At 54.0% G+C, this 26680-nt stretch overlaps 1 protein-coding gene across 2 annotated transcripts in view; it reads right to left on the bottom strand.

Annotated features, from left to right (window-relative positions):
* Positions 1 to 3899: 3899 nt before the first annotated feature.
* The window catches only part of ckap5 (cytoskeleton associated protein 5), a 39964-nt gene continuing 17183 nt past the window's right edge, over positions 3900 to 26680 (bottom strand). Inside the window, exons 4-45 of one of the 2 annotated variants that reach the window (XM_030095665.1) lie at positions 25374 to 25580; positions 25006 to 25177; positions 24787 to 24919; positions 24607 to 24704; positions 24220 to 24333; positions 23995 to 24099; positions 23287 to 23376; positions 23014 to 23178; positions 20802 to 20930; positions 20162 to 20314; positions 19977 to 20084; positions 19781 to 19891; positions 19579 to 19671; positions 19311 to 19496; positions 19124 to 19218; positions 18867 to 19050; positions 18424 to 18581; positions 18174 to 18348; positions 17839 to 17952; positions 17613 to 17741; positions 17333 to 17527; positions 17110 to 17227; positions 16938 to 17023; positions 14322 to 14432; positions 13590 to 13712; positions 13338 to 13487; positions 13045 to 13248; positions 12474 to 12609; positions 10910 to 11103; positions 10652 to 10824; positions 10140 to 10163; positions 8298 to 8471; positions 8101 to 8221; positions 7737 to 7913; positions 7471 to 7658; positions 7084 to 7162; positions 6809 to 6997; positions 6559 to 6690; positions 6367 to 6450; positions 6090 to 6249; positions 5879 to 5997; positions 3900 to 4727 (exon numbers count right to left, since the gene is read on the bottom strand). In XM_030095665.1, coding sequence (XP_029951525.1) covers positions 4470 to 4727; positions 5879 to 5997; positions 6090 to 6249; positions 6367 to 6450; positions 6559 to 6690; positions 6809 to 6997; positions 7084 to 7162; positions 7471 to 7658; positions 7737 to 7913; positions 8101 to 8221; positions 8298 to 8471; positions 10140 to 10163; positions 10652 to 10824; positions 10910 to 11103; positions 12474 to 12609; positions 13045 to 13248; positions 13338 to 13487; positions 13590 to 13712; positions 14322 to 14432; positions 16938 to 17023; positions 17110 to 17227; positions 17333 to 17527; positions 17613 to 17741; positions 17839 to 17952; positions 18174 to 18348; positions 18424 to 18581; positions 18867 to 19050; positions 19124 to 19218; positions 19311 to 19496; positions 19579 to 19671; positions 19781 to 19891; positions 19977 to 20084; positions 20162 to 20314; positions 20802 to 20930; positions 23014 to 23178; positions 23287 to 23376; positions 23995 to 24099; positions 24220 to 24333; positions 24607 to 24704; positions 24787 to 24919; positions 25006 to 25177; positions 25374 to 25580 — 5914 coding nt within the window. In that variant the 3' untranslated portion in view covers positions 3900 to 4469. The remainder of the gene's footprint in view (positions 4728 to 5878; positions 5998 to 6089; positions 6250 to 6366; positions 6451 to 6558; positions 6691 to 6808; positions 6998 to 7083; positions 7163 to 7470; positions 7659 to 7736; positions 7914 to 8100; positions 8222 to 8297; positions 8472 to 10139; positions 10164 to 10651; positions 10825 to 10909; positions 11104 to 12473; positions 12610 to 13044; positions 13249 to 13337; positions 13488 to 13589; positions 13713 to 14321; positions 14433 to 16937; positions 17024 to 17109; positions 17228 to 17332; positions 17528 to 17612; positions 17742 to 17838; positions 17953 to 18173; positions 18349 to 18423; positions 18582 to 18866; positions 19051 to 19123; positions 19219 to 19310; positions 19497 to 19578; positions 19672 to 19780; positions 19892 to 19976; positions 20085 to 20161; positions 20315 to 20801; positions 20931 to 23013; positions 23179 to 23286; positions 23377 to 23994; positions 24100 to 24219; positions 24334 to 24606; positions 24705 to 24786; positions 24920 to 25005; positions 25178 to 25373; positions 25581 to 26680) is intronic. The other variant, XM_030095666.1, reaches the window with a different exon arrangement.

Raw genomic sequence — 26680 nt, 5'->3', positions numbered from 1 at the left:
TGTCCATCATTCTCTGGAATGTTGCTGGTGCCCCCTGCAGGCCGAATGGCATCGTTGTAAACTCAAAGAGTCCAAAGGGGGTCCTGAAAGCAGTCAGCGGTCTTGCTTCTTTGGCTAACGGCACCTGCCAGTAACCTTTGCTGAGGTCCAATGTAGACAGGAATCTGGCAGGACCAAGGCGGTCCAAGAGGTCATCAATGCGCGGAAGGGGGTAACAGTCAAAGCGGGAAACACTGTTCACTTTCCTAAAGTCCACACAGGGGCGCATCTCGCCGTTTTTCTTTGGTACAAGCACCAAGGGACTGCTCCAAGCACTCTCTGAGGGCAGTATCACCCCCAATCGCAACATAGCATCAACCTCTTCTTTTAATGTGCTCAACAAACGCTCTGGAATACGATACATGTGTTGCCGGATTGGTGTGAAGTCCTGCAGATGTATCTTATGCTCCACCACCGAAGTCAGTCCTGGTTTCTTGGTGAACAATGCGGGCCTATTCAGCACCTGCTCGACCTCCGCTCTCCTCCCCTCCGACAGATGATCCAGGCTTGGCTTAGACTCCACCTCTTCATCAGAAGGGAAACAACCCTCCGCGATTTCCTCATCTTCCACTTTGCAAACCAGCCCCACAGTCTGCTTCCTCTCCTTCCACACCTGGAGGAGGTTCACATGGAACACCTGATTGGCTCTCCCCTTCTCCTCCATGTTGACTTCATACGTAACAGGCCCCACTTTACACACCACTTTAAACGGGCCCTGCCACTTCGCCAGTAGCTTGTGCTCCGAGGAAGGCAGTAACAATAACACCTTCTGGCCAGGTGTATACTCCCTCTCTCTGCTGTGGCGGTCATACCACCCTTTCTGGACTTTTTGGGCTTCCACCATGTTTTCCTTCGCCATCACTGCATACTGGGCCAGTTTATCTCTCATTTGCAGGACATAAGAGATCACATTTTTGGGGGTGGTAGTCGATGGTTCCTCCCACGTCTCTTTTAATACATCCAGGGGCCCCCTGACCGCTTTGCCATATAACAGTTCAAATGGGGAAAACCCTGTGGAAGCTTGTGGCACTTCTCTGTTAGCAAAGAGGAGATATGGAAGCCAGGCATCCCAGTCCTTTCCAGTCTCTCAGGAGGCGTGGGTTCAAATGCCACCACTTGTCATGCCCCGACTCAACAGACAGGCGCGAGAAAATCTCAGGTTCGTCTGGATGCAGATCTTTATTGTGGGAATAGCATTCACAGGACAGATGCACAGGAAGAGCTCCTCACAGAGATCTCTCCCTCACCTGCCTCTCCAGCTCCAAGCTCTGGAGAGGACTCTCGCACCTGCAGCCACGCCTCCCTCTTTATGGTTTCCCCCACAGGTGCTCCAATTAATCCCCACTCTCTCAGAAAGTAAACTAATAAACCATTCCCCTTTAACATACCATAACTTAATGACTATTGGAAAAAGATGCAATGATGGGAAAACGTTTTAACGGAATAAGAGTGAAGATGATGATTAAATTGATTGGCCAATCCCAAATATAATAAGCTATGGTAACCTATAAACAAACCTAATTCTTCACAACAAAACAAACTAAACATACTCCCAGCTACCCCACAACTAAAGTGTGTCTATGGATGAGGGCGAGTTACGCAGCCAGGACGGCCGGCCCATTAAATCCTGCCTTCACAAACATCATCAGGAAACACTCCATTAACTTCCATTGTTATGCGGATGATCCACAGATCTACCTATCCCTGAAACCAGATGACACCGATCAACCGGTCAAATCAGAAGATTAAAACCTGGACGAGTCATAATTTTCTCCTCCTAAATTCAGATAAAACAGAATTTATTTTATTTAGCCCAAAATACCTGAGAGAAAAATTATCTAATCAAATACTGACCCTAGATGGTGTTGCTTTAACTCTCAGTAACACTTTGAGGAACCTGGAGTGACCTTTGACCTTTAACTCCCACATTAAAGGTGCATTAAGGAGTTTTACAACCTTAAAAATACTTATTTTCCACCATAAATATGTTCCACATTTTTAATGCTGTGTACAATGTGTCCTGACATATTCATTACCAGAACCTCTAACAGGCTAAACTGTCACTTGAAAGTCACAGTGCCGGTCCGGCTCCAGAGTTTTTTTGGGGAGAATTTGAAAAGAATGACATAATGCTCGCTCCGGCTGGTTAGGTTTCGTTATGTCCGCCATTACTCCGCCAGATGCTTAGTGAGCAACAACTGAGCAGGATCTTCCAGAAAGTAAGAACAGACTGGCTTCTAGCACTGCCACAGCTCCACACAGACTCCACCAGGGAGAAGAAACTTAAATCTTACTTGAGCGCTTCTAAACGAGCGAAGACGGAGTCCCCCTCTTCCGTGCACGCGAGCCGCAGGGACGTGTTTTTCACTAAGCTGCATTACGCCCAAGGCCTGCAGGGGGCGCTGTTTCACATAAAACGTGCAAACTCCTTAAGGCACCTTTAAACAGGTTCTCTAACAGTAGAACAGGAGGTCGAGCCTTTAGCTATCAGGCTCCTGTTCTGTGGAACCAGCTCCCAGAGTCTGTAAGGGAGGCTGACTCAGTCTCTGCTTTAAGACCAGGATGAAGACCTTTCTGTTCAATAAAGCTTACAGCTAGGGGTCACGCCTGCTCTCTCTCTCTCTCTCTCTCTCTCTCTCTCTCTCTCTCCTATTATGTAACTGTTCTGTAAGGTGATGTTGGGAAAATGAGTCGTGGATTTATTGTATAAATCTGTGAACCTGTGTCCACTTCAATGCAAATAAAATCGTCTCTCGCCCTCTCTCTCTCTTTCCACTGTGGGAGACCAAAAAGTCAGAACACCAGAACCCTGGACCAAGATCCTGTCTCTGAGGTGGACTAGAGCCGTGCTTGAGGGATCGCAGACAGAACATCAATCAGCTGATCCACTGAGACAGCCTGGATCCAATGGGTGAATTCTAACTGAGCATCAAACAAAACAGCTGCTCCACTGATTAATGGAGGAACCCGGACCCAGTGGGTGGAAGGTTTACTGAACCCCGGGTTCTACCATGTGGAACCGGCTCCCAGCTCTGCTCCTTCTCTTGTTTCAATGTAATTTCATTGTACTGCTGTAACTTCACTGTATTGCTACATGTCACTGATGACTGTTCCTCCTGTAGCCTCTGTACCCTGAGTTTATATATGAACTGTATGTAGATACAAGAACCTGTCTGTCCTGTCTCCTTCTCTCTCTGTCCCCTCACCCCAACCGGGACAGCAGGAAGACCACCTCTGAGCCTGGTTCTGCAGGGTTCTCCTCCTCTGAGCCTGGTTCTGCAGGGTTCTCCTCCTCTGAGCCTGGTTCTATAAAGGTTTCTTCCTGTTAAAAGGGAGTTTTTCCTTTCCGCAGTGGCTCATGCTGCTCATGTGGATCTGTTGGGTTTCTCTGTAAAGTGTCTGAAACCACCATGTTGTAATTGGCACTTCATAAAGCTGAATTGAATTGAATCACTCACATTAACAAGTCAAACTGCTTCAGTGACATGTATTATTGAAGGGTTAGGGGGATTTTGTCAAAAAGTTACATAAGACTCAAAAAATAAGGTTTAAATTTATTTGGAAAAACATAAAAACAAAAAACAAAAAAACCCAAACAAACAACTAAATTAACACCTTAACCAGCTGCAAAGTGATTCCATGTCTGGAATAAGAACAAGTCCTCACAGGGAGCTTTTTGACTGAAGTCAGGACCAGTTCTGATCAGCAGTACAGGGAATTCACTGCTGATCAGCCTGAATGTCGCAGCTGTTCTGACGGTTCACGGCTCATTTTAAAGGTTTTTTTCAGGATCCTTCAGGGACTCATTGTAAGAAGTCAGTAACATACCTTCATTTCATGTTTTCAATCAGACCGTAAAAGTGAACAGCAGTCAGTTTGTTAAAAAAAAACATCTTTATTGCAGTTTCTCTCCACAATGGGTTTTACAGGAAGCCGAGAGCGACGGTGTGCGGTTAGAGTGGTGACGTCTGAATTAAATACAAAAAAAACTCCACATTCAGCGACGCGGCGGGAGCCGCCGTCTCCGTCGGGGAAACGCGGGAAACGGTGCTTCAGTTACAGCCGCTTGGTTCGACAAACTTTATTTACACGAGGAAATCAAGACGCGCGGCGACCGCGTCCCGGACCGGCGGTGTTCACGCCCGGGTCGGCTCACAGTGCGGCCAGCGGGGGGCGCTGGCCCGGCGCCAGTCCACACAGAAACACTGAAATATATACAAACGCCGTCGGTAATAAAAAAAACTGAAAACAGGAAGAGCAGGTCGGCGATGAGAACCTGCTGGAAACACTCGCATGGATCGGACCGTCGGGATGCGTTTCATTTCTACTCCTGTGCAGGCACGGTGGGCGGAGTTAAGTCTTCCCGCCTATCAGGACATGAGCATGGAGGAGGAGGAGGAGGAGGTGACTGAGGCCGGCGGCGGCGGCGCTCACTGCCGCTTGCTCTTTATCCGCTCCAGGCGCTTCTTCAGGTCGTCCAGGTTGGCGGCGGCGGGCGAGGCGGAGCGGGCGTGGCCGTGCGTGGGGGAGGGGGCGCTGTGCTCCTGCTGGTACAGCTCCCGGGACTCCTTCAGCTGGGACAGCTTGCTGTGCAGCATGTCGGTGGACGACGCCACCGGCGGCTTCGGCGACAGCAGGGAGGAGATGGCAGCTCGCTGGGGAGGCTCCTCCTCGCCGCCGCTCACGCTCTGCAGGGGGGAGGGGCGAGAGGGGGGGGTCATCTCAGCTGCTGTCTGCCCTGGGGACTCGAACCGTGGACCTTCTGACTGTGATTCAGCTTCAGTGTATTATTTTCACAGGTAGCTTTACTTCAACACTGCAGCTCCGCTTCAGTTTGTAAAATATGTTTCTCGGCCAATTGGAGACAGAGAGGGGCGGGGCTTACCCGTTCACCTCAACATGACACCACAGTTTGACCTTTGACTTATTTAAAGGATAAGTTCGGTTTCAACAGTTTTCACGTTGTTTATAGAAAGATGTAGAGCAATATCCTCACTCAGAGGGTTTTCTGATCCTAACTGTGCTTCGGGAGAAAGTTAGATCCATGGCCGAGCTGCAGACCTCCGTATACTGTCAGCCAACGGGGAATGTGTGGCGCCGGCTCCCACAACGGCTTTAATCGCCCAAAAACTCATTAGTTTCACCAATATTTCCTCTTGGTCCCTCAGCCTCAGAAGAAGCAGATGTTTGCAGTTCAGAGATGTGCTTCTTCTTCTTTGGTGCAGGTGGCGACCAACAACTTTGGTGCACAGCGCCCCCTACTGTGTCTCTTGGTGAATGTACTTCAGTTTACTTCCTGATCACCGTGTTCACTTCAGAGATCTGTAAAACCAACAGCAGGTATTTTGCGACACCGGGCTGTGGAGGAGGAGAGGCTGAGGGACCAGGAGGAAATATTGGTGAAACTAATGAGTTTTTGGGCGATTAAAGCCGTTTTGGGAGCCGGCGCCACACATGCCCCGCTGGCTAACAGTCTATGGAGGTCTGCAGCTCGGCCATGGATCTAACTTTCTCCCGGACCACTTTTGGGATCAGAAAACCTTTCTGAGTGAGTAGATTGTTCTACATCTTTCTATAAACAACATGAAAACGGTTTAAACCGAACTTTTCCTTTAATGAAGCTTCATGAGCCTGGAACCATGCTGCAACCTGCAGTACCAGGGCGGAGCAGCAGGCGGAGCAGTGAGCTCCAGGCTGCAGTACCGGGGCGGGGCAGCAGGCGGAGCAGTGAGCTCCAGGCTGCAGTACCGGGGCGGAGCAGCAGGCGGAGCAGTGAGCTCCAGGCTGCAGTACCAGGGCGGGGCAGATGGGCGGGGCAGAGGGCGGGGCGCAGACTCACCCGGGTGGTGTTCTCCATGCCTTGCCTCTGCCTCAGGACCTTCAGCTTCTCGTAGTAGACGGCCAGGTTCACCTCCTCGTTGCTGCTCACCGAGTCGCTGCCGGTGTGCTGCGGGATCACTGCACACACACACACACACACACACACAGTCAGACCACACACACCCCGCCCCATGCGCACGGCGGGGCAGTGGGACGCCGTCCCGGCCGACCTGAGGAGCTCTGGATGCGAGGCTTGCCCTCTCTCTCCGACTCAATGATGCGAAGGCCTCGCTCCACGTAGCTCTGGAAGAACTGCGACGTGTTCTTCAGGAACGGCTCCAGGTCCACGTCCGAGTACTTCTGCTTGTACTCGTAGAGCTCCGTCAGTCCCTGAGGAGGAGGAGGAACCGATCAAACTGCAGTTCCAGGGTTGTAAGCTGAAGCCGGTTCCAGGCGGATCCGGTTCCGGGCGGATCCGGTTCCGGGCTGATTTAAAGGTGGAGTCACCTCTTTGGTGTTTTCCTTGGAGCCGATCTTCTTGAAGATCTCGGACAGGATGTCGCTGACCTTCGCCTTGGACATGCGATCGTCCTGCACACACACACACCCCACACACTGAGGAAGGCCGCTCTGCTGAGGGGCGTGTGTGTGTGTGTGTGTGTGTGTGTGTGTGTGTGTGTGTGTGTGTGTGCTGCTGACCGTGCGCAGGCCTCTGTCGTTGCCGTGCTCGCTCTTGACTCCCGACAGGTGGGAGTGTTTGAAGCTCCTCCTCAGGTGAGCCTCCAACTCCGACTCGTTCCGATTCTCGATCATGGACAGATGGTCCAGGATCTGCTCCACACACACACACACCCCATCAGTCTGTCTTCCTGGAGGCCGGCTGAAGGCTGGGGGGTGTGTGTGTGTGTGTGTGTGTGTGTGTGTGTGTGTGTGTGTGTGTGTGTGCTACCTTGGCCCCCGTCAGCCGGCACAGGGTGTGCAGCAGCGTCTTGAGCGTCCGGTGGGGGACGTCGCTCTTCAGCTGCTTCAGCTTCTCTTTGGGGAAAACCTTCATGAAGTTGTGGACGTCCAGCAGGACCCGGTCCAGGTTGATGGTGTTGATGTTCTCTGGGAGGTAGCGGATCATCCTCCACAGACACTGAGGACACACACACACACACACGTTGGCGGTCAGCGTGCTGCTTGGCGGCGCTGCTGCGAGGCTTCGGCCCCGGAGCTCGGTACCTTCATGACGAGCTCGGTCAGCATGGGGGAACCGGGGACGGGCGTCACCAGGCTGTCCTGGAGCAGCACCAGCAGAGCGCTGCGGCAGAAACACACACACACACACACACACACACACACACACACACACACACACACACACACACACACACACACACACACACACACACACACACACACACACACACACACACACACACACACACACACACACACACACCACACACACACACACACACACACACACACACACACACCACACACACACACACACACACACACACACGTTTAGGGCGGCAACCCAGACCAGTAGAACCGATGACGACCATCATCTCGGCGGCGTTCCAACTGGAACCAGACTGGCGCCGCGCCGGGTTCCGGACCGACCTGATCACGTTGGTCTGGTCCGAGTTCTCCAGGACCCGGATGACCAGCAAGTTGACGGAGCGGATGACCTGCTGTCCGTCCTCGATGTCCTCGATCCTGCCGTCCAGCATCAGCATGATGACGCCGTGCATCAGGTCCTTCAGCACGCCCATGGACGCCTCTTTGGCCAGAGAGTCCATGGAGAAGAGCTGAGGGAGAGGCGGGGTCAGAGGGTCAGAGGGACGGGGGGGACGGGACGGGGGACGGGACGGGGGACCCGTACTCACAGACAGCATGTTCCCGATGATGCAGCTGTACAGCGTGATGATGTCCTTCTTGTCCAGCCGCTCGTCGGCCATGTGCGTGCTGTAGATGAGGCGCAGCTGCATCAGCGTGGCGATCAGGAACTGGTCGATGTGTCCCGACATCACCTCGGCCTTGTCCTGGCGCAGGACCTCGTCGATCTGAGGGCGGGACAAACGGTGCGACTGAGTTTTCAAGCTGCGAGACGGCCAAAGGGCCGGCGCCCGAGAGGCGGCGACATGGGCAGGTCAGAGGTCAAAGGTGTGGACAAGACTAAGAAATGGGGACAGTGAGGCGGACAGAAGAGCAGGTCAGACCACTGCGGGCCGCCGAGGCTCCGCCCCCCACCTGAGCCAGGGCCTGGATGCTGGTGTTGATGTCGCCGCTCGCCACCTGCGAGATGACGAAGTTGATGGTGGAGGCCGTGTTGTTGTGCAGGTCGTCGAAGTGCGGCGAGACGGAGCGCATCCTGCAGACGGAGAGAGCGAGGGTTAGAGCGCCCGGCCCCGGCCCCGCCCCCCCGCGGCGGCGGCGGCGGCTCTTACTTGGGCTCGGGGATGGTGATGGGCTCCAGCAGCTCGTCCAGCTTGTGCTGCACCAGGTCGGGCAGCTCGCACACGCCGCTCTGGTCCATCTCGATCATGTCCAGGTCCAACTGGAACTCCTTGGGGATGGAGGGGTGGGCCGGCTCGCCGTGCTGGGCGTTCTGCCGGGCGTGGCTGGGCGGACACGGAGACGGAGGTCAGCACGGCGAGGGGCGGATCGGTGGAGCTCAGCTCCGGTCCGGACACGCCCCTCACAGCGAGCCGGAGGAGGACGACGACATGTTTGACTGATCAGCGATAAACCCGCGATTTCAAGGATCTGGTTCTGAAACGGTTGGACAGGAAACTAATTTCTGTCAAGCATCTGACAGACATTTACGTCTCACTTCTCCTCAGCCGATGTCTACGATGAAGTCCTTCCCCTGAACGGCTCCGGCGCCTGGAGCTCGGAAGACCGATACCCAGACTGGACTCAGCAGCTTTATGGGAAGACGAGTCGCTCGGGCTCCGAACAGACAGCTGGACGAGTCAAACATGTCCTCCAGACGCTGTGAAGGTGTCTGAAGCCTGAACTGATCTCCACTGATCTCCAGCCCGGACCTGGACCCGGATCAGGACCGGGACCCGGACTCAAGGCGTTCCCACTAGAGCCGTCAATCCCTTCAACCCCGTCCTGAGTGCCGCCCTCCCCTTCAGCTGCCTGCTGGTTTCAAGTATTGATCACCGCGATCTGAGCGTCCTCAGTAAACTGAACGGTCTGGACAGGTCTTCCTCCTCCTCCCTGTCCGTGTGGCTATGGGAGCCTCCGGGGGACACAAAGAGGACTATTCTTGTTCTATGACATGGAATCGACTCTTTACATCTTATTAAAGTCCCTACTTTAAACACTTTACGGTTCGGCACTGACAGCTCCAGTAAACCCGGAAGTGAACATTCAGCTCCGCTCAAAGGTCACGAGTTCGACCCCAATCCAGGACCAACAGGTGAAATGTACAGTCTCAACGTCACACTTCAACACAGTGATGAGGAAACGACACTCGGCTCTAAAAGCTGGGTGGGTGGCGGGACACTTCCTGTTTGAACCAGGGGGGGGCTAAATGGGACCAATCAGAGGACGGCTCCAGTGGAGACGAAAGGTTTCAGGACAGGCAGAGTGGAGCTGAGTGCAGGAAGCAGAGGAAGACCGTCACACCCCGAGAAGGAGAAGAAGAAGAAGGAGAAAAAGAAGGAGAAGAAGACGGTTGATTCTCCTCCTTCACTGACGGCTTTGTGATTTGGGACAATAAGAAAACACATTCTTCCAAATCCATTTCAAATGTAACTATTTCTGCTCCTGTTTTGAGCAGCTCGTCTTTTAAAAGCTCCTTTTCTTTGGTTATTTCTCTGGTTTTATGTTTTTCTCTGTGTGAACTGCCTTGTGTGTAACTGGTGAGACAGAAACACTCAAACATGAAGCTCAAACTACTGTCGGCCTCATAAATCAAACTCTTCATCAGTCACTCCTCACTACATTCATGTTTCTTCACTGGAAGATTTTAAATTAAGAATAAATTTGGTTTATTCTCTTCTCAGCAGTGTGACGGCCTTCAAACGGCAGAGTTCAGGTTCTGCAGCTCAGATTGAGCGGGAGTCGGGCTGCGTTCAGGGGGGAGGAGGAGGAGGAGAGGAGGAGGAGGAGGAGGAGGAGGAGGAGGAGGAGGAGGAGGAGGAGGACCAGGAGGAGGAGGAGGAGGACCAGGAGGAGGAGGACCAGGAGGAGGAGGAGGAGGAGGAGGACCAGGAGGAGGAGGAGGAGGACCAGGAGGAGGAGGACCAGGAGGAGGAGGAGGAGGAGGTACTCACATCCTATACGTGCGATACATGATTCTGCTCCAGAAGACGGCAGGCGGAGCAGAGAGGAGGAGAGATGAAGGGTTAAAGAGACAGACGGGGATCGAAGCGAGTTCCCCAACATGCAGCAGCGGCCCGACCACAGGAAGAGGAGGACAGATTAGTAAAGAACAGATGAAAGGATGAACGGACGACAGAGTGGAGGACAGAGGAGGAGCATGCTGGTCAATCACAGCAGGAGGCTCAGATCTGAGGACTGGAGAGCGGTTTGGGAACCTGGAACCTGGAACCTGCTCTCATTGGTCAGAAAACCAGCAGAACCAGGGTCAGGGCCTGGTTCTGCAGGTCCTGGCAGGAGCAGTACTCCACTGTGTGTTTGGTTCTGGGACGACCGGCAGAAGTTGATCATGAAAACATGAAGATGTGAGAGATGAGAAGAGCAGGAGCTGTGCGTGTATGTGTGTGTGTGTGTGTGTGTGTGTGTGTGTGTGTGTGTGTGTGAGTGTGTGTGTGTCTGGACCTACTTGAGCTTGTTGGGGTCTTCCTGGGCCGGCTTGCGGAGGAAGGTGGCGTTGGGGTTGGAGGGCTGTTCCCTCTGCGGCCTGTCGGCGGCGCTCTGCTTGGGCGGGGCCGCCTGCGTCTTCTTGGCCGAGCGTTTGATCCTCTCCTCCAGCATGCTCATGTCCTTCTCCGACAGCTGGGGAGGGCGGAGCGGCAGCGGGGGTGAGACGGCGGCCGGCGGGGCGGCTCTCACCGCGGCTGGGCGGCGGCGGCGGCCTTACGTTTCCGATCAGCTTGTAGACCTGGTCCCCGCACACGTTGTAGACCGCCACCACCGTGTTGAGGGCGGCGTTGCGGACGGAGGTGTCGCGGTCGCCGATGTGCACGGCGATCTCCTTCAGGGACTTGGCCGGCATCGGCTGGCAGACGTTCATCCCGTAACCCTCGATGAGGCAGCCCAGCTCCTCCAGGCACTCTGAGGACGGGAGACAGGGACGGCGTTCAGGAGGGGACAGCAGCCCTGCCAACCTTGGCAAAATTTTTGGAGTACCACTTGCCGGAACAGTTGTCGACCGGGGGGGGGGGGGGGGGGCGCACTGTCAGTTTAAGTTGTACATTTTAAGTTTTCATTTGGTTCTTTCATTTGTTTAATGACAAATATTTAACAGTTGTTTTTTTCTGATACACATTACATTGCGGCTGACCGTGCACGTCGTCCCCAGAAAACAGCTTCAAAATGCTGCTACGTCCTTTAACTGAGCATTTTATGCTGTGTGTGCGCATGCGTGCGAGTGTTCCATTACTACAACCTTTATAAAGCCGTCAATACGGTGTTTCAAATGAACTGGTTTCCTTGTTACCTGGTGACTGACTTCCTTTAGCACTTCCTGCTGCTGCTGCTAGTAGCAGCAGATGTTGAAATCAGACTCATAAAAGGTCGGACACGGCTTTTTGTCTGGTTTTTAACATCTATCAGCAACAAGGGACGTGAAAGAAACCCAGTCGCCAGTTAATAGGGAATCAGTTCTTCCAAAACACCGGCTCCGCTCCGGTTTCGCGACACTCCTCCTCCGCTAGTTAGCTGCTGCATTCAGGTGACTGGAGCAAGCGGCGGAAAACTGAAACTCCGTCATTCACATGAAGGCAGCGGAGACAGCTGGACTCAGGAGACACTCAGGAGACACGTGAAGGAAGCGTGGACAGTTTGCACAAAGGAACGGCTCTCAGACAGCTGAGAACCGGCTCTCGTCGTTCACTTGAAAGAGCCGTTCAAACGAACGACTCGTTCATTGAACGTCGCAGCACTACGAGGGGAGCACATGTGTTTCCTCCCGGTTCCATAGCTGTGGCGCACCAGACTAATTTACCGGTATTTTTTTCAACGTGACAAATACAATGTGTGCCATGACTGCGTGACAACACACCGAAATGCGTGACGCTTCAGAGCCCTGCTGCTGCATCGTGTTGTCAGACATGAGAACGTCCACGGTCCGCATTTATAACAGCGCTCACAGACGTCTGCAGCTTTTTGCGTAGTTTAATGAGGCGGAGCGTACCAGCGTGTTTTAATGTCAAATTGCGTACCTGCTACGCAAAATGCGTACAGGTTGGCAGGTCTGGGACAGGAAGTCTGGTCAGCGCTGGACGAGGAGGTGGGGGGGGGGGGGCATGACGGACCACATGCTTACAGTTTTAAAGCGACGCGTGAACGCTTCCAGGAAGTAAAGACACGCAGGAACGTTTCCAGGAAGTAGACGCGGAAATGTTTCCAGGAATTAAAGAGACACTGCAACGTTTCCAGTGCGGACTGCGTTCCAGTCTGGGATCGTGTGTCTGGAGACTCACCGGCTCTCTGCTTGGAGTTCTTGGACTTGGTTCCCTCCATGAGGAAGGGGAACACCTTGGACGCTGGGTAGACCTTGCACAGCATGGCCAGGATGGCTCGCACGTCCTTCCGAACCACGTCCTTCGACTCTCCGACCTGAGGGAGAGGAGCAGCAGCTGAGTGCAGGCGGGCGGAGGAGGGGAGACCCGGGTAGACCCCGGCGGAGGAGGGGAGACCCGGGTAGACCCTGGCAGAGGAGGGGGGACCCGGGTAGACCCAGCGGAGGAGGGGGGACCCGGGTAGACCCAGCGGAGGAGGGGAGACCCGGGTAGACCCCGGCAGAGGAGGGGAGACCCGGGTAGACCCTGGCAGAGGAGGGGGGACCCGGGTAGACCACGGCGGAGGAGGGGGGACCCGGGTAGACCTCGGCGGAGGAGGGGAGACCCGGGTAGACCCTGGCAGAGGAGGGGGGACCCGGGTAGACCCCGGCGGAGGAGGGGAGACCCGGGTAGACCCTGGCGGAGGAGGGGGGACCCGGGTAGACCCCGGCAGAGGAGGGGGGACCCGGGTAGACCCGGCGGGGCCGCTGACCTTCAGGATGAGGTAGGGGACGAAGGATGAGGCCTCGTACTCCGTCAGGTGGTAGTTCTCCCGGTTCAGCATGGCGAACAGCAGCTTCAGGTACTCCAGGACCTTCATCAGGACCGTGGTGTTGGTGTCGAAGAACCGCAGCGTGAACCACTTCAGGATGAGGTCCAGGCAGCCGATGGTGGCCTCGCTCTCGCTCTCCAGCCTCTGCGCACACGCACACGCACACACCTGATGCTACACACTGGGGCAGCAGCGGCCGGGTGCAGGGCGGCGGCGGCGGCGGCGGCCCGTACCTCCATCATGACCCCGATGGCCTTGACGTGTCTCTGGAAGTCGAAGTGGAAGAGCTCGTCCTGCAGCCACTTGGCGAAGCAGGACGACATCTGGGTCTTCAGCTGCTCCACGTACTCGTCTCGCGGCGTGATGAAGTTCCACTTCAGGATCTGCGGCACAGACGGGACGGTGAGTGTGTGTGTGTGTGTGTGTGTGTGTGTGCGTGCGCGTGTGTTGAGGCGTCTCCACCGTTTCCGGCTCGGCAGGCTCACCTTCAGCTGCTTCTCTTCCTTGATCCGTTGCTCCTTGGCGTTCGGCACCAGGGTGAAGATGGGCCCGGACTTATCCTCGTCCTCCTTCTGTCCTTTGGCCGCAGGTTTCTTGGCGGCTGCGCCCTGCGAGGAGGAGGAGGAGGAGGAGGAGGAGGAGGAGATGGTGAGAGCAGCCGTCTCTGGAGGCGTCTCCGGTCTCCTCCTGCAGGGTTCCCGCTGATCTCTCTGCTCGCCACGTGAAGGACTGGCTCTCACGCCTCTTTAAACCAGGTTCAGGTCCCGAGCTGCACCTCTTTCATCGCGCCAATCAGAGCAAACGTCGTTCTGATGAACCCTGCGGCTCAGCGGCGCACCAAATTCTCAAAAAGGAATCTTAACCCTCGACTACAAACGGTTTAAAAATACTAAACATGAAAAAGCTAAAACAACTTAAAAACAAGCTCACCGATCTATCACAGCTTTGTGCTTCAGAGAACAGAGGGAACCCTGCTATGACACACAGGGGTGTGTGTGTGTGTGTGTGTGTGTTTTCATGACAGAGTGGAACACACAAGAAGAAACCGGGGTGTTAAACAGAAAACCCTCAGTGCAGGTTAACACACGTCCATGCAGTCAGACAGAGAGAGAGTGTGTGAGTGTGAGTGTGTGTGTGTGTGTGTGTGTGTGTGTGCGCGCGCGCGCCCGGCGGCAGGTTAGAGGGAAACGTGGAGACGTCAGCCGGGAGCGTCTGACCTGCTGACCGCCGGCGGCGGCTTTGGATTTGCCCGCCTGCTTTTTACTAGCGTTAGCGTCCTTGTCCTTGGAGGGGGGGGGAGGGGCGGGGTCCTCGGGAGGGGGGGAGGGCTGAGTGAGCGAGAAAATAAACAACAACAACAACAACATCATGGAGGCGAGATGAGAACTGAAGAGTCATTGGGTGGAGGACAGATGAGAACTGAAAGGAATCAACGGGTGGAGGACGACACGACATCATGACTCCGCCCACTTCTTTCTATATGCGGTCAAATCCAGATTCAGACTTCGATCCCATTGAAACCACGGGACGTTGTGACCGGAGCTCCAGCCGCTCGTCTCCAGCAGACGGACAGCGGACCTGATTTCGGTCCTCGTTACTGAAGGTCTCAACGAGGCGACGTTTCGCTCTGAGGAGCATCCAGACAAATCTGCAGCGTTTCAACAATTAGACTGTAAAAACACTGATTCCAGTCGAATGAAAACCCAGCGGATGAAGAATTTTCTATTCTGTTCTGTTCTATAGTATCTATATAGTGCAGGGGTGTTCAACCTGCAGCTCTGGAGCCACATGTGGCCCTTCAGTCCCTCTGCAGCGGCTCCATGAAGCCTTCACTACATAAACATTTAAGCTACTTTATTACAGTTACACACCGCAGTACCGTTCAAATGCATTTGCTAATCTTGGTTCAAACAGTATACATATATGTGTGTGTGTGTGTGTATGTGTATATATATATATATATATATATATATATATATATATATATATATATATATTAGGGGTGTAACGGTACACAAAAGCCACGGTACGGTACATACCTCGGTGTAAGGGTCACGGTTCGGTACGTTTTTCGGTACAGTGGGGAAAAAGTAAAAAAAGCTCACAAATGTACCAGAACATTTTTCCCAAGCTTTCCCATGCGACACATTACTGGCCCAGTTTGCATGGTGTTTTTTCAATCCGATTGTAAACAATAGTATTAAACGCGAGTGTATTCATGTACAGCATACAAAGCATCCATGCGCATAAAATCTCACGAGGAACTTGCAGGTCTTCCTCTCTGCAGCAGCAGTCCTCAGCGCCAAGCAGAGAGTTTTTATCTGCTGATATCTGCTCAAATAATGTCCCAACATCTCCATGATACCTGCTGAAGGAGCGGCTGCTCCCCTGACCGCAGCACCGCCGTGCGGAGCAGCACGTCTCGGTGTGAACTCTGCTCCATGCCGATGTTTCGAATTAACTGGTGCCCGTGTTAACTTGTGACCAATAATGACTGAAACATCTAGTCGTTCTGGCGAACCTCGGCTATCGACAGTTACAGTGAGTGTACACGTTTAAAGTCTTTTGTGAGTCTTACTTTAACAACTGCTGTAATCAGCATGTGTTTACACAGACCTCCGCTGTCATTTGTTAACACGGGAACCAGTTAATCCATAACACCAGCCGGCGATCGCTGGTATTCTGCTATAGAGCTCTTTATACAACTCGCTGTTGCGCGATTTGGTTCCATCTCGCCTCTCCAATGTTTTTTATATCGGGGTTTTGTATTAAAAAAGTGTTTTTCCACCACCGTGGCGTTCTCTGCTGGTTTTTTGACTGTGCTGCTTCCCGTTTACTGGCACGTCACACGTCACTCCGTATGAGGGAACGCACGCGGAACAAATACTCTCCCGTTTAATCCGCTCCACCACAGGCTGCAGCTCTCATTCTGCTTGTACTTTCTTCTTTGTTTGTTCATGTTTGGACCTGCTTGTTCTACTTCTTCTTCTTCTGTGATAATGGTGGTTGCCGGCAGCTTTTAGGCTCATTACCGCCATCTAAGGTTGGATTTTTTTTTTTTTTTTAACTCACTGGTGTATTCGTCGTGTGATTGTGTGTGCCGAACCGTGACCCCCGTACCGTGACGGTACGGGACGAATACAAATACCGTTACACTCCTAATATATATATATATATATATATATGTGTGTGTGTGTAATAAAACAGCTGCATTTCAAAATTGTAAAAAAAAAAGCTGAAAAAGAGCAAAACTTAAAAAGAAATCTGTTACAAAAATTGGTTAAATGTGTTAAAAAGTTAATTATGAAGTTAAACTTCATGAATGTATCCTAAGATTCAGTTTTTATATGTGAATCAGAACTAAACAGTGAACTTCCTGAGCTGCATTCGCCTCATGTTAAAGGCTAAATGTTCTTTATGGCTCCAGAACTGCTGGACTTGGCTAAAAGTCACTGAAACGGTTCATTCGGTGCAAAATGTTGCAGAACTCTGCTCCAGTAGAAACAAACCCTAATTTCCCTCAATAGATGATCACAAGAGCAGAGACGTGTATGGAAAACAGGACAGGAGGGAAGAGGGAACAGAGGGAAGGTCTGGCTCCGCGGCGCCACGGCGCCCCCTGCTGGAGGCGCCACGGCGCCCCCTGCTGGAGGGGGCTTCGTTTCATTTGATTTGCCTGTCCCACTGCAGAGACGAGGACCTGGCCGTGCGGTGACCGTCCACCGCTCTGCTGCTGCCGGCTGTGTGGCGGTGGAACCCGTTTCCACGACAACGGCTGGAGGCGGGTCGTTACCGAGCCGCAGGAAGGCTCTGGCACGGAGACGCCGTCTCACCTTCTTCACTGCGGCTCCTCCTCGGACCTTCTTGGCTTCGGGTTTACCGTCCCCGACGTCCTCGCAGGCCGGCGGCGCTCTGGTGGCTGCAGGGGGTCAGAGGACAGAGGTCAGGCGTCGGGGGGGGGGGGGGGGACAGTCGGCCCAAGCTCCATTTTAAGACGCCACAGACCTGAAGACGCTCGGCTCGTCTCTCTGCCGCCGCTGGGTTTGGCCGGGGCGGCGGGTTTGGCCGGCATCACGGCGCGGGCCTTTTCCAACATGGCCACCACCTGGTCCTTGGAGGCGGGCTGCAGAGGGTGGGGGGTGGGGGGGTTATCAGCGTTCTGGATGGGAAACGTGTGTGTGTGTGTGTGTGTGTGTGTGTGTGCGCGTGGCGGAGCGGCGACTCGCACCTTGAGCTTCCCGGTGGCCTTGTTCATCTTGTCGTAGCCCAGGTGCATCATGAAGGTGGGCAGGGCGTCCTGCGCCTTCTTGCGCACGTCGCCGTTGCGGTCCTCCAGGCAGGCGTACAGCTGCGGCACGCACAGCGCCAGGTCCGCCGGCGCCGCCCGCAGCGTGGGCAGCTTCTCCGCCAGCCAGCCCAGCAGCTGGGGGACACGGGAGGGGGGGGTGTCAGACCGGGGCCACGGATTCACCGACACGCACCTGAGATGTGGGCGTGGCCTCGCTCACCTCCTGCCTCAGGAAGGGGTTCTCCCTCTTCATCTCCTCCGACAGGTCCTCGCCCTCCAGCCACTCCTTCATCCCCGTCTGCTCCACCCACATCTGCAGGGTGGCGAGGGCCGCCGCCCGCACGTTAGGCTGGACGGACACACACGGACACACACACACAGTGTTAGCACCATCACCCTGAGCGGGTGGAGCGAGTGGTGCTGCCAGCAGGGGGCGCAGCGGGAACCTTGCTGTCTCCCAGGACGGTGATGACGGGGATCCCCAGGGCCTTGACGTGCTGCTTGAGTCCGGGTCCCATGGAGGTGGACAGCTGCTGCAGGATGGACAGAGTCTGCTGGACCTGGAGGTGGACAGAGCAGAACAGCTGCAACACCGGGGACATTCCAGCAGGGGGCGATGAAGCTGAATTGAGTCTCATTAGAGCCCATTCATAAATGCTGATTTTCAGAGTGCAAATAAAAATAAAGCTCCCGGTTCCAGACCAGGTTCTGGTCTCGGTCTCCAGCTTCGTCTGGAGCCGCGTTAGCTCCGCCCATCTTTAAAGAGGGCCGGTGGGCTCACCAGGATCTTGTTGGAGTCCCCCAGCCGGCCCTTCAGGGCCAGGGACAGCTCTCCGATGCTGGGCGTGATGAACTTGGCCTCGGAGATGATGGCGGCGACCTCGTCCAGCCCCTCCTTCCTGATCTTCCAGTTCTTGTCGCTGATCTTGGACACCAGGTCCGACGAGATCTTGTCGCTGGGGGACATTGAGACGCGTCAGTGAGCCTGGACGTGTCGGGGTCCTGCGGGGAGCGGCGGGACGCTGGATCACCTGATGTCCGTCCGGGGCAGCAGGTCCATGATGTCCTGCCCTCCTCCTCCTCCTCCTCCTCCTCCGTCTTCGTCCGGCTCCTCCCCGTCCTCGGCGTCCTCCTCGGCCGCCGCCCGCTTGGTGAACCTGATGGGCGCCGGAGGAGACTGACCCGTCATCTGAGGAGACAAACAGGACGGAGACGACTCGGATCAAATCTAAACGAATCAATCTCATTTGAAAATCCCTCATCAATCCTTCAACACTTCCACTTCATTTCCATCTTCATCCCTCATTTCTTTCTCAACATTCAAACCACCTGAAAAAACTAAGAGGAAACAAAATTAGAAATAGTGTGAAGATTCCAGGACTGATCCCTGAGGAACTCCATGTTTTCTGAACCCTCAGAGTGTCTGACTTCCTGTCCGGGAAGCCCCTTCAGAGTAAAGGCGGGCGGGCGGCACCTTCTCGAACTCGGCGTCGATCTGCGACAGCAGCGCCGGCTTCTCGTCCTCGAAGAAGACGCGCAGCGGCGCGCCCATGTAGAGGAACATGACGCCCAGCAGCGTGACGGCGGCCGTGCGGATGGCCGGGTTGGTGGCGCCCAGCGCCGTCTTCACGTTGCTGATGAACGCCTTCACGTTGATGCTGCGCGGCGGAGAGGTCAGAGGTCAGAGCGTCATCACGGAGACGGAGAAGTCACGCCTGCGACCCGACTGACCCGCTGAAGCCGAACTCCTTGATGGCGGTGGAGAGCCAGTTCAGCGCCTCCGCCTGGTTCTTCGGGTTCTTCTGAGCGAACGCCGTCGAGACGACCTGGAAATACGAAGCAAGGCGTGAACCCTGAGCCTGGACGTGTGTGTGCGTGTGTGCGTGTGTGTGTGTGCGTGCGGGGCACATGGGCACACCTGCTCCGCCGTCCACGGCAGCGAGCACGCCTGGCCGATGGCCGTCAGCGCCTCCTTGGCGTTGCCGCCACACTTGACGTCTCCCACTTTGTCCACCAGGCCGTCCAGCGCCAGCAGGGCCGACGTCCGGGAGAAGTTCCCCCGCTGGGCGACCAGCGCCACCACGTGCAGCTTGATCTGCATCACCTGCAGCGGGGGGGAGGGGGCGGGGTCTCAGGGTCAGGGGTCAGGACCGGGGCCGGCTCCGGGCGGACTCGGGGGCTCTCACCTGGAAGTTGGTCTCCTTCAGGCCGGGTTTCTTGGTCAGCATGCGGACCAGCGCCTGGCAGGGCATGGCGGCCCGGTCCATCGTCTCCACCGCCTGACAGGACACACACACGCACACGCACACGCACACACACACTCCTGGTCAAACCGGCGCCGGCGGACGGGTCGGCGCCGGTCGGGGGGAAGGGGGGCGGAGCGCTGACCCTCTGGAACTCCTCCATGCTCGCCAGCCGCTCCTTCCAGTTGGCCGAGTCCAGCTGCTGCAGACAGGAAGCAGGAAGTACGGCCGCCGCCAGCTCCTCGCATGCCTCCACCTGACACACACACACACACACACACACTGACGTCAGACGACTGGCTCCCGCCGCAGGTGCATGCTGGGAGCTGGGGCAGACTCACCGCCAGCTCGGTCTCGGTGAAGTCCTTGCTTTCGGCCGCGCTCTTCTTGCTCTTCCCTCCCGCCGCCGGCGCCGCCTTGCCTTTCTTTGCTGGTCCTCCCGCCGCCGCCTGCGGAGAGAAGACGGACCGTGAGCGCCCCCCGCTGGTCTCCGCCGTGCCGGCGCCGTCGGCAGACGCTCTCGCACCTTGCTGCCCGCCGCGCCGGGGGCCTTCCTGGGCGGGGCGGAGGATTTGGGCGGAGCTTCGACGGGAGGCGCCGCTTTGGCCGCCGGTTTCTTCTCCGCCGCGGGTTTGCCGCCTCCGGCCGCCGGCTCCACTTTGTCGGCGCACTCCTTGATCTGGAAGCAGAAAGACGAGGTGAGGAGGGGTGTTCAACCTGCGGCTCTGGAGCCACATGTGGCTCTTCAGTCCCTCTGCAGCGGCTCCACGAAGCCTTCACCACATGATGTGTGAAAAAACATTCCACTTGTTTTTATATTGTTACATGATTGGTCACTCTGGGTTCAAAAGGGATTCAAAAAAGGTTCAAGTAAAACTGGGAAAAATAGCAAAAACTACAAGAAACACGGAAAGAGCTTAAAAACCTGAAATGTCTCCAATTTCTAACTTAAGAAAATGAAACATGGCAGAAAAAAAAAAGCAACAAAATTGTTTAAAAAGAGGTAAAATGGATAGAATTTCAAAACTGTAAATAAAAAAAATTGCTAAAATCAGGAGCAAAAACTGGTTCAGTGTAATAAAATGTTCTCTGTTCTGAACTGGAGTTAAAACTTCATGAAAGCTGCATCAGATCTGGTTTCTGTCTGAATCCTCCTCCTCCGTCACCTTGTCCAGTTTGAGTTTGTCCAGGTCTGCCAGGAAGGGGTTGACGGCTTTCTCCCCCACCACCTTCATGGCCGTCCCCAGCGCCTCGAAGGCGGCGTCCCGCACCTCCGGCGCCGAGTCGTTGACTTGCTGCGAGACGGGAAAGAGACACACTTCCTGAAGTCTGACCTGATGGAACTACAGCGTGAACGCTGCAGAGAACTCCAGATGGGTTGAAGTTCAGACTGCTGACCAGCAGAGGGCAGCCACTCAAAACCATGTATCCTCAAACTGTGTGACAGCGCCCTCTGGTGGTCCCAGCAGGGAAACAACACTTATGGTGTTAAGCACGCGAGTCTTTTCTTCAGCTGATTCAGCTGCTAATAGATAAAGCTGTGTTCTAGAAAAACATGAAATTAACGCAGAAAACCCAGTTTTGCAGTGTTATCACTGAAACTACTCTGCTGGTTTACCTAAATAACCTCGTGAGCTCTTTAGATGCCTGAGGTCTGAGTTCTGGGCCAAACGGCACCAGAACAGCAGAACGGTGCCATGAGAAGAACACCTATAAAGAAAAAATGTCTCTTCTTTCACAGAGCAAACAGTTACAGCTAAAAATGACTCCAATTTGAACATGATTTCGGTTTAAATGAAGTGAAACGTCAGGGAAAAACTCCTGCTAGTGTTGAATTGTGAAGTCGCTCATGTGGATCTGCTGGGTTTTCTCTGTGAAAGTGTCTGGAGGTGATGTGTTGGAACTGGAACTTTCTATTTAACCCTTTAAGCTCGGGGCCATTTTCGCCTAAAAGTTCAACTAAAGACGTACCCAAAGTAAACTGAATGCTGTTCCTGAACTGTTTGGAGTACATGCATGGTTGGGGTCTCATTTGAAAGCTGACAACCTGTTTTTTCACCCAGTGCAGTCAGAATTACTCTAGGTGCTACTGGCACAGAGTTATTTATCTTGCAGCACACTGAATTAGGATGAATTTCATTCTCGCCTGAATTTTTTCCCTCATAAAACACCTGGAAATCAGTGTGGAAGCACTGAAATAGCTTGAAAACAAAATTTTGCTAAAGCCTGGGGTCTTACATAGTTCAGGTCAGAATGTCAGAGCAGTACTACAAGAAATGAGTGTTTCACACATGTATTTGTACTGCTATGCCCCGGCGGGGTCAATTTTGGACATCCTCTGTATACCCTCTGGATGCCCTCTGTACAATGGTATATGTTGGTTTTTGCACGTTTTTACATTATTTTCACTCCAAAAACTCATAAAGTACTCAAAAAATCACTTCAGAGAGGCCTCAGTGTGGGATAAGGCACTCAGACTGAGACGAGCAGGGACAGACAGCAGGTGCATCCCTCAGCAGATGCCTGAGAAGTCACAAAACCCCGCCAGCGGGCCAGCCAGCCATTCAGCAAGCTCATTGGCTACCAGCCCTGTCAGTCAAACGTTTCTACCGACGTGATTGGCTCAGAATTCATTGATGACGAGTGATGACGACCGATGACGTGGGTCCATCAGTTTCGGCAGCGGTTGGCTGGTTAGCCATCGGAGGCAGCGATGAGTCACTTGATTGGTTGAAATATGACGAATAAGCAACGGAAACCGATCAGTCGCCATATTGGATATCCTCAGAGCAAGTGAGAGCGGTCTGGATGTTTTTATCTGATAAAAATATGGATTATTATCGGTGGCGCGTCTAATTGTGGATTATTTGCTTATTTCAAGACATGTTTTGGACAAAAGGCTATACTTTCTAGCTTTGCCTGGATGCATACGTTTGGATTGTTGCAGTTTTTGCTGGATTATCTGGATTATGGATCATCTGTGATCAGTTATGAGCCTCCAAAGGTGAGTTGCGCTGTTTACTTAATTTGCCGTTTGTCGGACAAATGTGTTTATACTACCCGCTGTGGTAATCGCATCTGAAAGTGGTTTATACCAGCGGATTCATGAGAATATCAGCTTTCTAACGGTACATAGTGCGTCTGTGGAATTTGCAAAATGCGTCTGGATAATTGATAAATGCATCGGGAGAAGGTCTGAGCTTAAGGGGATAAAGGTGAACTGCATTAAATGTTTTTACACAGCGCAGCTTCAGGGACAGACTGATGAGGAGGCAGCAGCGTCTCAGAGTGTGCGTTTGGTCTTCAGGTGTTCTCGGCCTGTCTGGACCGGAGCCTCTGTGCTGGTCGGGGGGGGCGTGGTCCCGGGCCGGGCCTCACCTTGATGAGCGCGGCGCACAGCGGCTTCAGGACGCTCTTGGGCAGCGTGGCCTGCGTGCAGAGCCGGAAGGAGCGCGCCAGGAAGAGGGACGCCTGCTGCTTGATGGACGGGTTCTTGTTGTCCATCACGGCCAGGACGTCCTCCGAGAGGTTCTGCAGGGTGGTCTGGGTAGAACGGCGGCAAGCAGCAGGGGGTCAGCGTCAGGAGGGGGGAGGAGCCCGGCGCCGCCGCCCGGTGAACGGCAGGAGGAGGTGAAGAGGAGGGGAACTCACGGTGAGGAAGATGGCGTCCATGGCCTCCTGCAGGGCCTGGACCACCTGAGGCTTCTTCTCCTTGAACTTCTCCAGAATAGTCGGAGCCACCTGAAAGAAGCAGCGGCGCCCAGAATGAGGAGTCTGACTGGAGGCTAACGGCTAACTGCTAACAGCGAGCTGCCAACGGCTAACCGCAAATCAACAAACCGCAGCAGGTTGATTCATGGTTTGATCCTAAACCGAGAGACTGACGGGAAACCAGAGTTACTGGACCCGGCTCCCACAGAAGCTTCAGCAGAACGTTCCGTCACCGTTCCGTTGCTGGAGAACCTGCCGGCGCTCCTCACTGTTCCACTGGGAAACTCTGAATCCGTTCCATCATCGAACTGGAACCGAGAGATGGAACGGCACTCTGCTTTTCTGGAGATTCAATTTCATCTATGTTTCTGACATTTCTCCACTTTCGTCATTGAAATCTCCCGCTGGATCGAGCCTCTAAAAATGAGCGAATCAGAGGCGGCTTTAGAAGCTCGGGCTCCAGCTGGTGTCTCTCCACCAATCAGATCGCTCGCTGCAGAGCGACAAGCCAGAGCCGGGAGCGAAGAAATGAAAGCTGGGATTTCTGTGGTGATTTTGGTGAAACTACCTCTCAGAGGAGAAACAATCAAAGCAGTGAGTGAGGAGGGAAGACCTGATTCCAGCGGCGCTCCGTGACCTTTGACCTACCTGTCCTGCGTACGTCCCAAACTTCTTCCTGAGCCCGGCGGCCAGAGCGGCCAGACACTTAGCGGCCAGCGACACCAGCATGACGTTCGTGTCTTTACCCACGACCTGCAACACACACACACACACACACACACAGCCGTGACTCTCCTCTGATCCAGCGCGCGCACGCACACACACAACACAAACACAGCCGTGACTCTCCTCTGATCCAACACACACTCTGACCTTCTTCAGGGCTCGGACCAGGTCTCCGTAGTCCCCATTCTCCAGTTTGGGGTTCTTGGTGAGCGTCTCCACGGCCTCCAGGGCCTCTTTCCTCTCCTGCCACTTCTTAGCTTCCTGCACAGTCACACACAGACACACACAGACACACACACACACACAGACACACGCTGAAGATCAGGAATTACTCTAAAATCACAACTACATCCCAATAATATTCCATCCTGAATGACTTAAGATCTTTTTGAGTGTCATTTGTACAAGTTTCTGCATCTACATTCTTTTCTACAAAAAAAGTCCATTGTGCACCAGTTTAATAAAGAAAATTAAAAAAGAAAGAAAAATATGAGAGAGGCAGGAGGAGCGGACTGGAGCAGGAAGCAGACGTACGATCTTCTCGTAGAAGTCTTTGGGCAGCTTGGACAGGATCTCGGCGGCCTCCATCAGCTCGTAGGGATCCACGGCCGCCGCCGCCTCCTCCTCTTCATCTGCGGGAGGAAATCGAGCTCAGCGGTCAGCGGCCGGGCCCCCGGGGGGAGGAGCAGAGGGGGAGGGGGCGGGGCTTCCTACCGTTGGACTGGTCCTGGCCCTGCGCCTGCTGCTGCTGCAGCTTGGCCTTCAGGCCCTGCTGCGAGCGCAGGAAGCGGCTCTGTCTGGGCGGAGACGGCGGCAGCTTCACCCACTCCTCCTCCAGCTCCTTCAGCTGCTCACGGCACGGGAGAGGACCAATCAGTACACACCAGCAACACGAACCTGTGCATGTGTGTGTGTGTGTGTGTGAGCGCGCACCTGCACGGAGTTGATGTTCTGCAGCGGCGGCCTCAGAGAGTCCCTGATCCACTTGAAGATCTCCACGGCCAGCAGCTTGGCCTCCTCCCTCACCGCCTTTTCCCTGGACTCAAACTGCTTGGGGAGAATCTTCACCACCGGCTTCAGGGTCACGACCTTCGAGCCAAACTCACTGCAGCACCGGAGGAGGAGGAGGAGGAGGAGGAAGAGTTCATGTTAAAGGGGATCAAACAGTCGTCACTACAGAGGAGAAGCTCCAGCAGAGTCCAGGTTTAACTGTTTTCAGTTCTTCAGGTCTGTTACTGAGTTCAGTGTCTTTAAATGAGGTCCAGGTAGACCTAGACCTAGACCCGGACCCGGACCCTCACCTCAGAGCCTTCCTCAGCGTCTCCAGACAGGCCACCACGATCTTGGGGTTCTTGTTGTCGAGGCCCTTGAGCAGCTCGTCCTGCACCACCTCGGCCTTCTCGATCTCGATGTACATCAGGCAGATCTCCGCTCCCAGCTCCTTGGCCCGCGCCTTGGGCTGGTTGAAGACCTTGGTGACCACGCCGGACACCACCTCCCCCGTGGTCCTGGGGACAGACGGAGAAACCGCGTTTCCAGGAGACTCGGACCTCGTCGTGCCGGCTGTCAGGCCATATCCTCCAGCCTGACCTCTGACCCCACCACCGTGAGAGAGGTGGCGGTTTAGAACTAGGAGCAGCGGCCGTTCATCCACCTCATCGTGCGTCGTCTCAGGGAAGTTTAGCGTTTCCAGAACCACGTCCGTTCACACGGGAACAGCAGAGAACAGCGCCACAGGCGTCCCGTATCCCGCCTCATCAGAGACACGTCCCGATGTCTCCTGTCAGCCTGGCCCGTGGCTGGACCGTCCCGCCACCACGGAGCTGTCCAAGCTGCTGAAGCCCGTCGTCTCAACGCTTCTGGCCTGAAGGCTGATTTTACCCAACTGGAAACTTAAACTCAACGGTTCTGCACATTTTTCCCCATGTCAAATCGGACTTTCTCAGATATACGGAGTCCCCTGACTTTATTCGGCGGTGGGAGGTGGAACAGAGACAATGTTTCGTTTTGTTTTTTTCCTTCACTCAGTTATTGATGTTTTGAGTTACTATGAATTTTTCATTTTCATTATTATTCGTTTAGTAACGTTTTGTTTTCTGTGTGTCCCTGTGTTCTTTTTGGTTGTGTGTGTGTGTGTGTGTGTGTGTGTGTGTGTGTGTGTGTGTGTGTGTGTGTAACCGGGTCACTCTGGCCTGTGGGGGTGTTTTGGGGTGTTCTTGAACATCTGACTCTGCTGTTTAGCAGCGATCTGCAACCTTTATGACCAAAAGAGCCATTTTTATGACTTTCTGCCCAAACGAAGCTGATCTGGAGCCATAAAGAACATTTAACCTCTACAATGAGGCCAACGCGGCTCAGGAAGTTTCAGAACAGTTTTGATTCAACAACAAAAACTAGATTTAATGATGTATTTAAGGTTCTAAATTGAGTTCATGATAGTGAACATTTTATGACCTATTTGATTCTAACAGTTTCGTTCCTCTTTTCAAGCATTTCTTGTAGACAATTTTCAAACTTGAGCCGTTTTAATCATTTTACCTCTTCTTAAGTGGTTCTGTCTGCATTTTCTTCTTTTACAAATTCTAAACTTCTGCTTTTTTTTTAAATT

This window comes from Salarias fasciatus, chromosome 7 (genome assembly GCF_902148845.1).
Source record: "Salarias fasciatus chromosome 7, fSalaFa1.1, whole genome shotgun sequence".
In the NCBI taxonomy this organism is placed as follows: domain Eukaryota; kingdom Metazoa; phylum Chordata; class Actinopteri; order Blenniiformes; family Blenniidae; genus Salarias; species Salarias fasciatus.
Note: the sequence above shows the minus strand (reverse complement) of the source record. Positions and strands in the feature narration are given on the sequence as shown.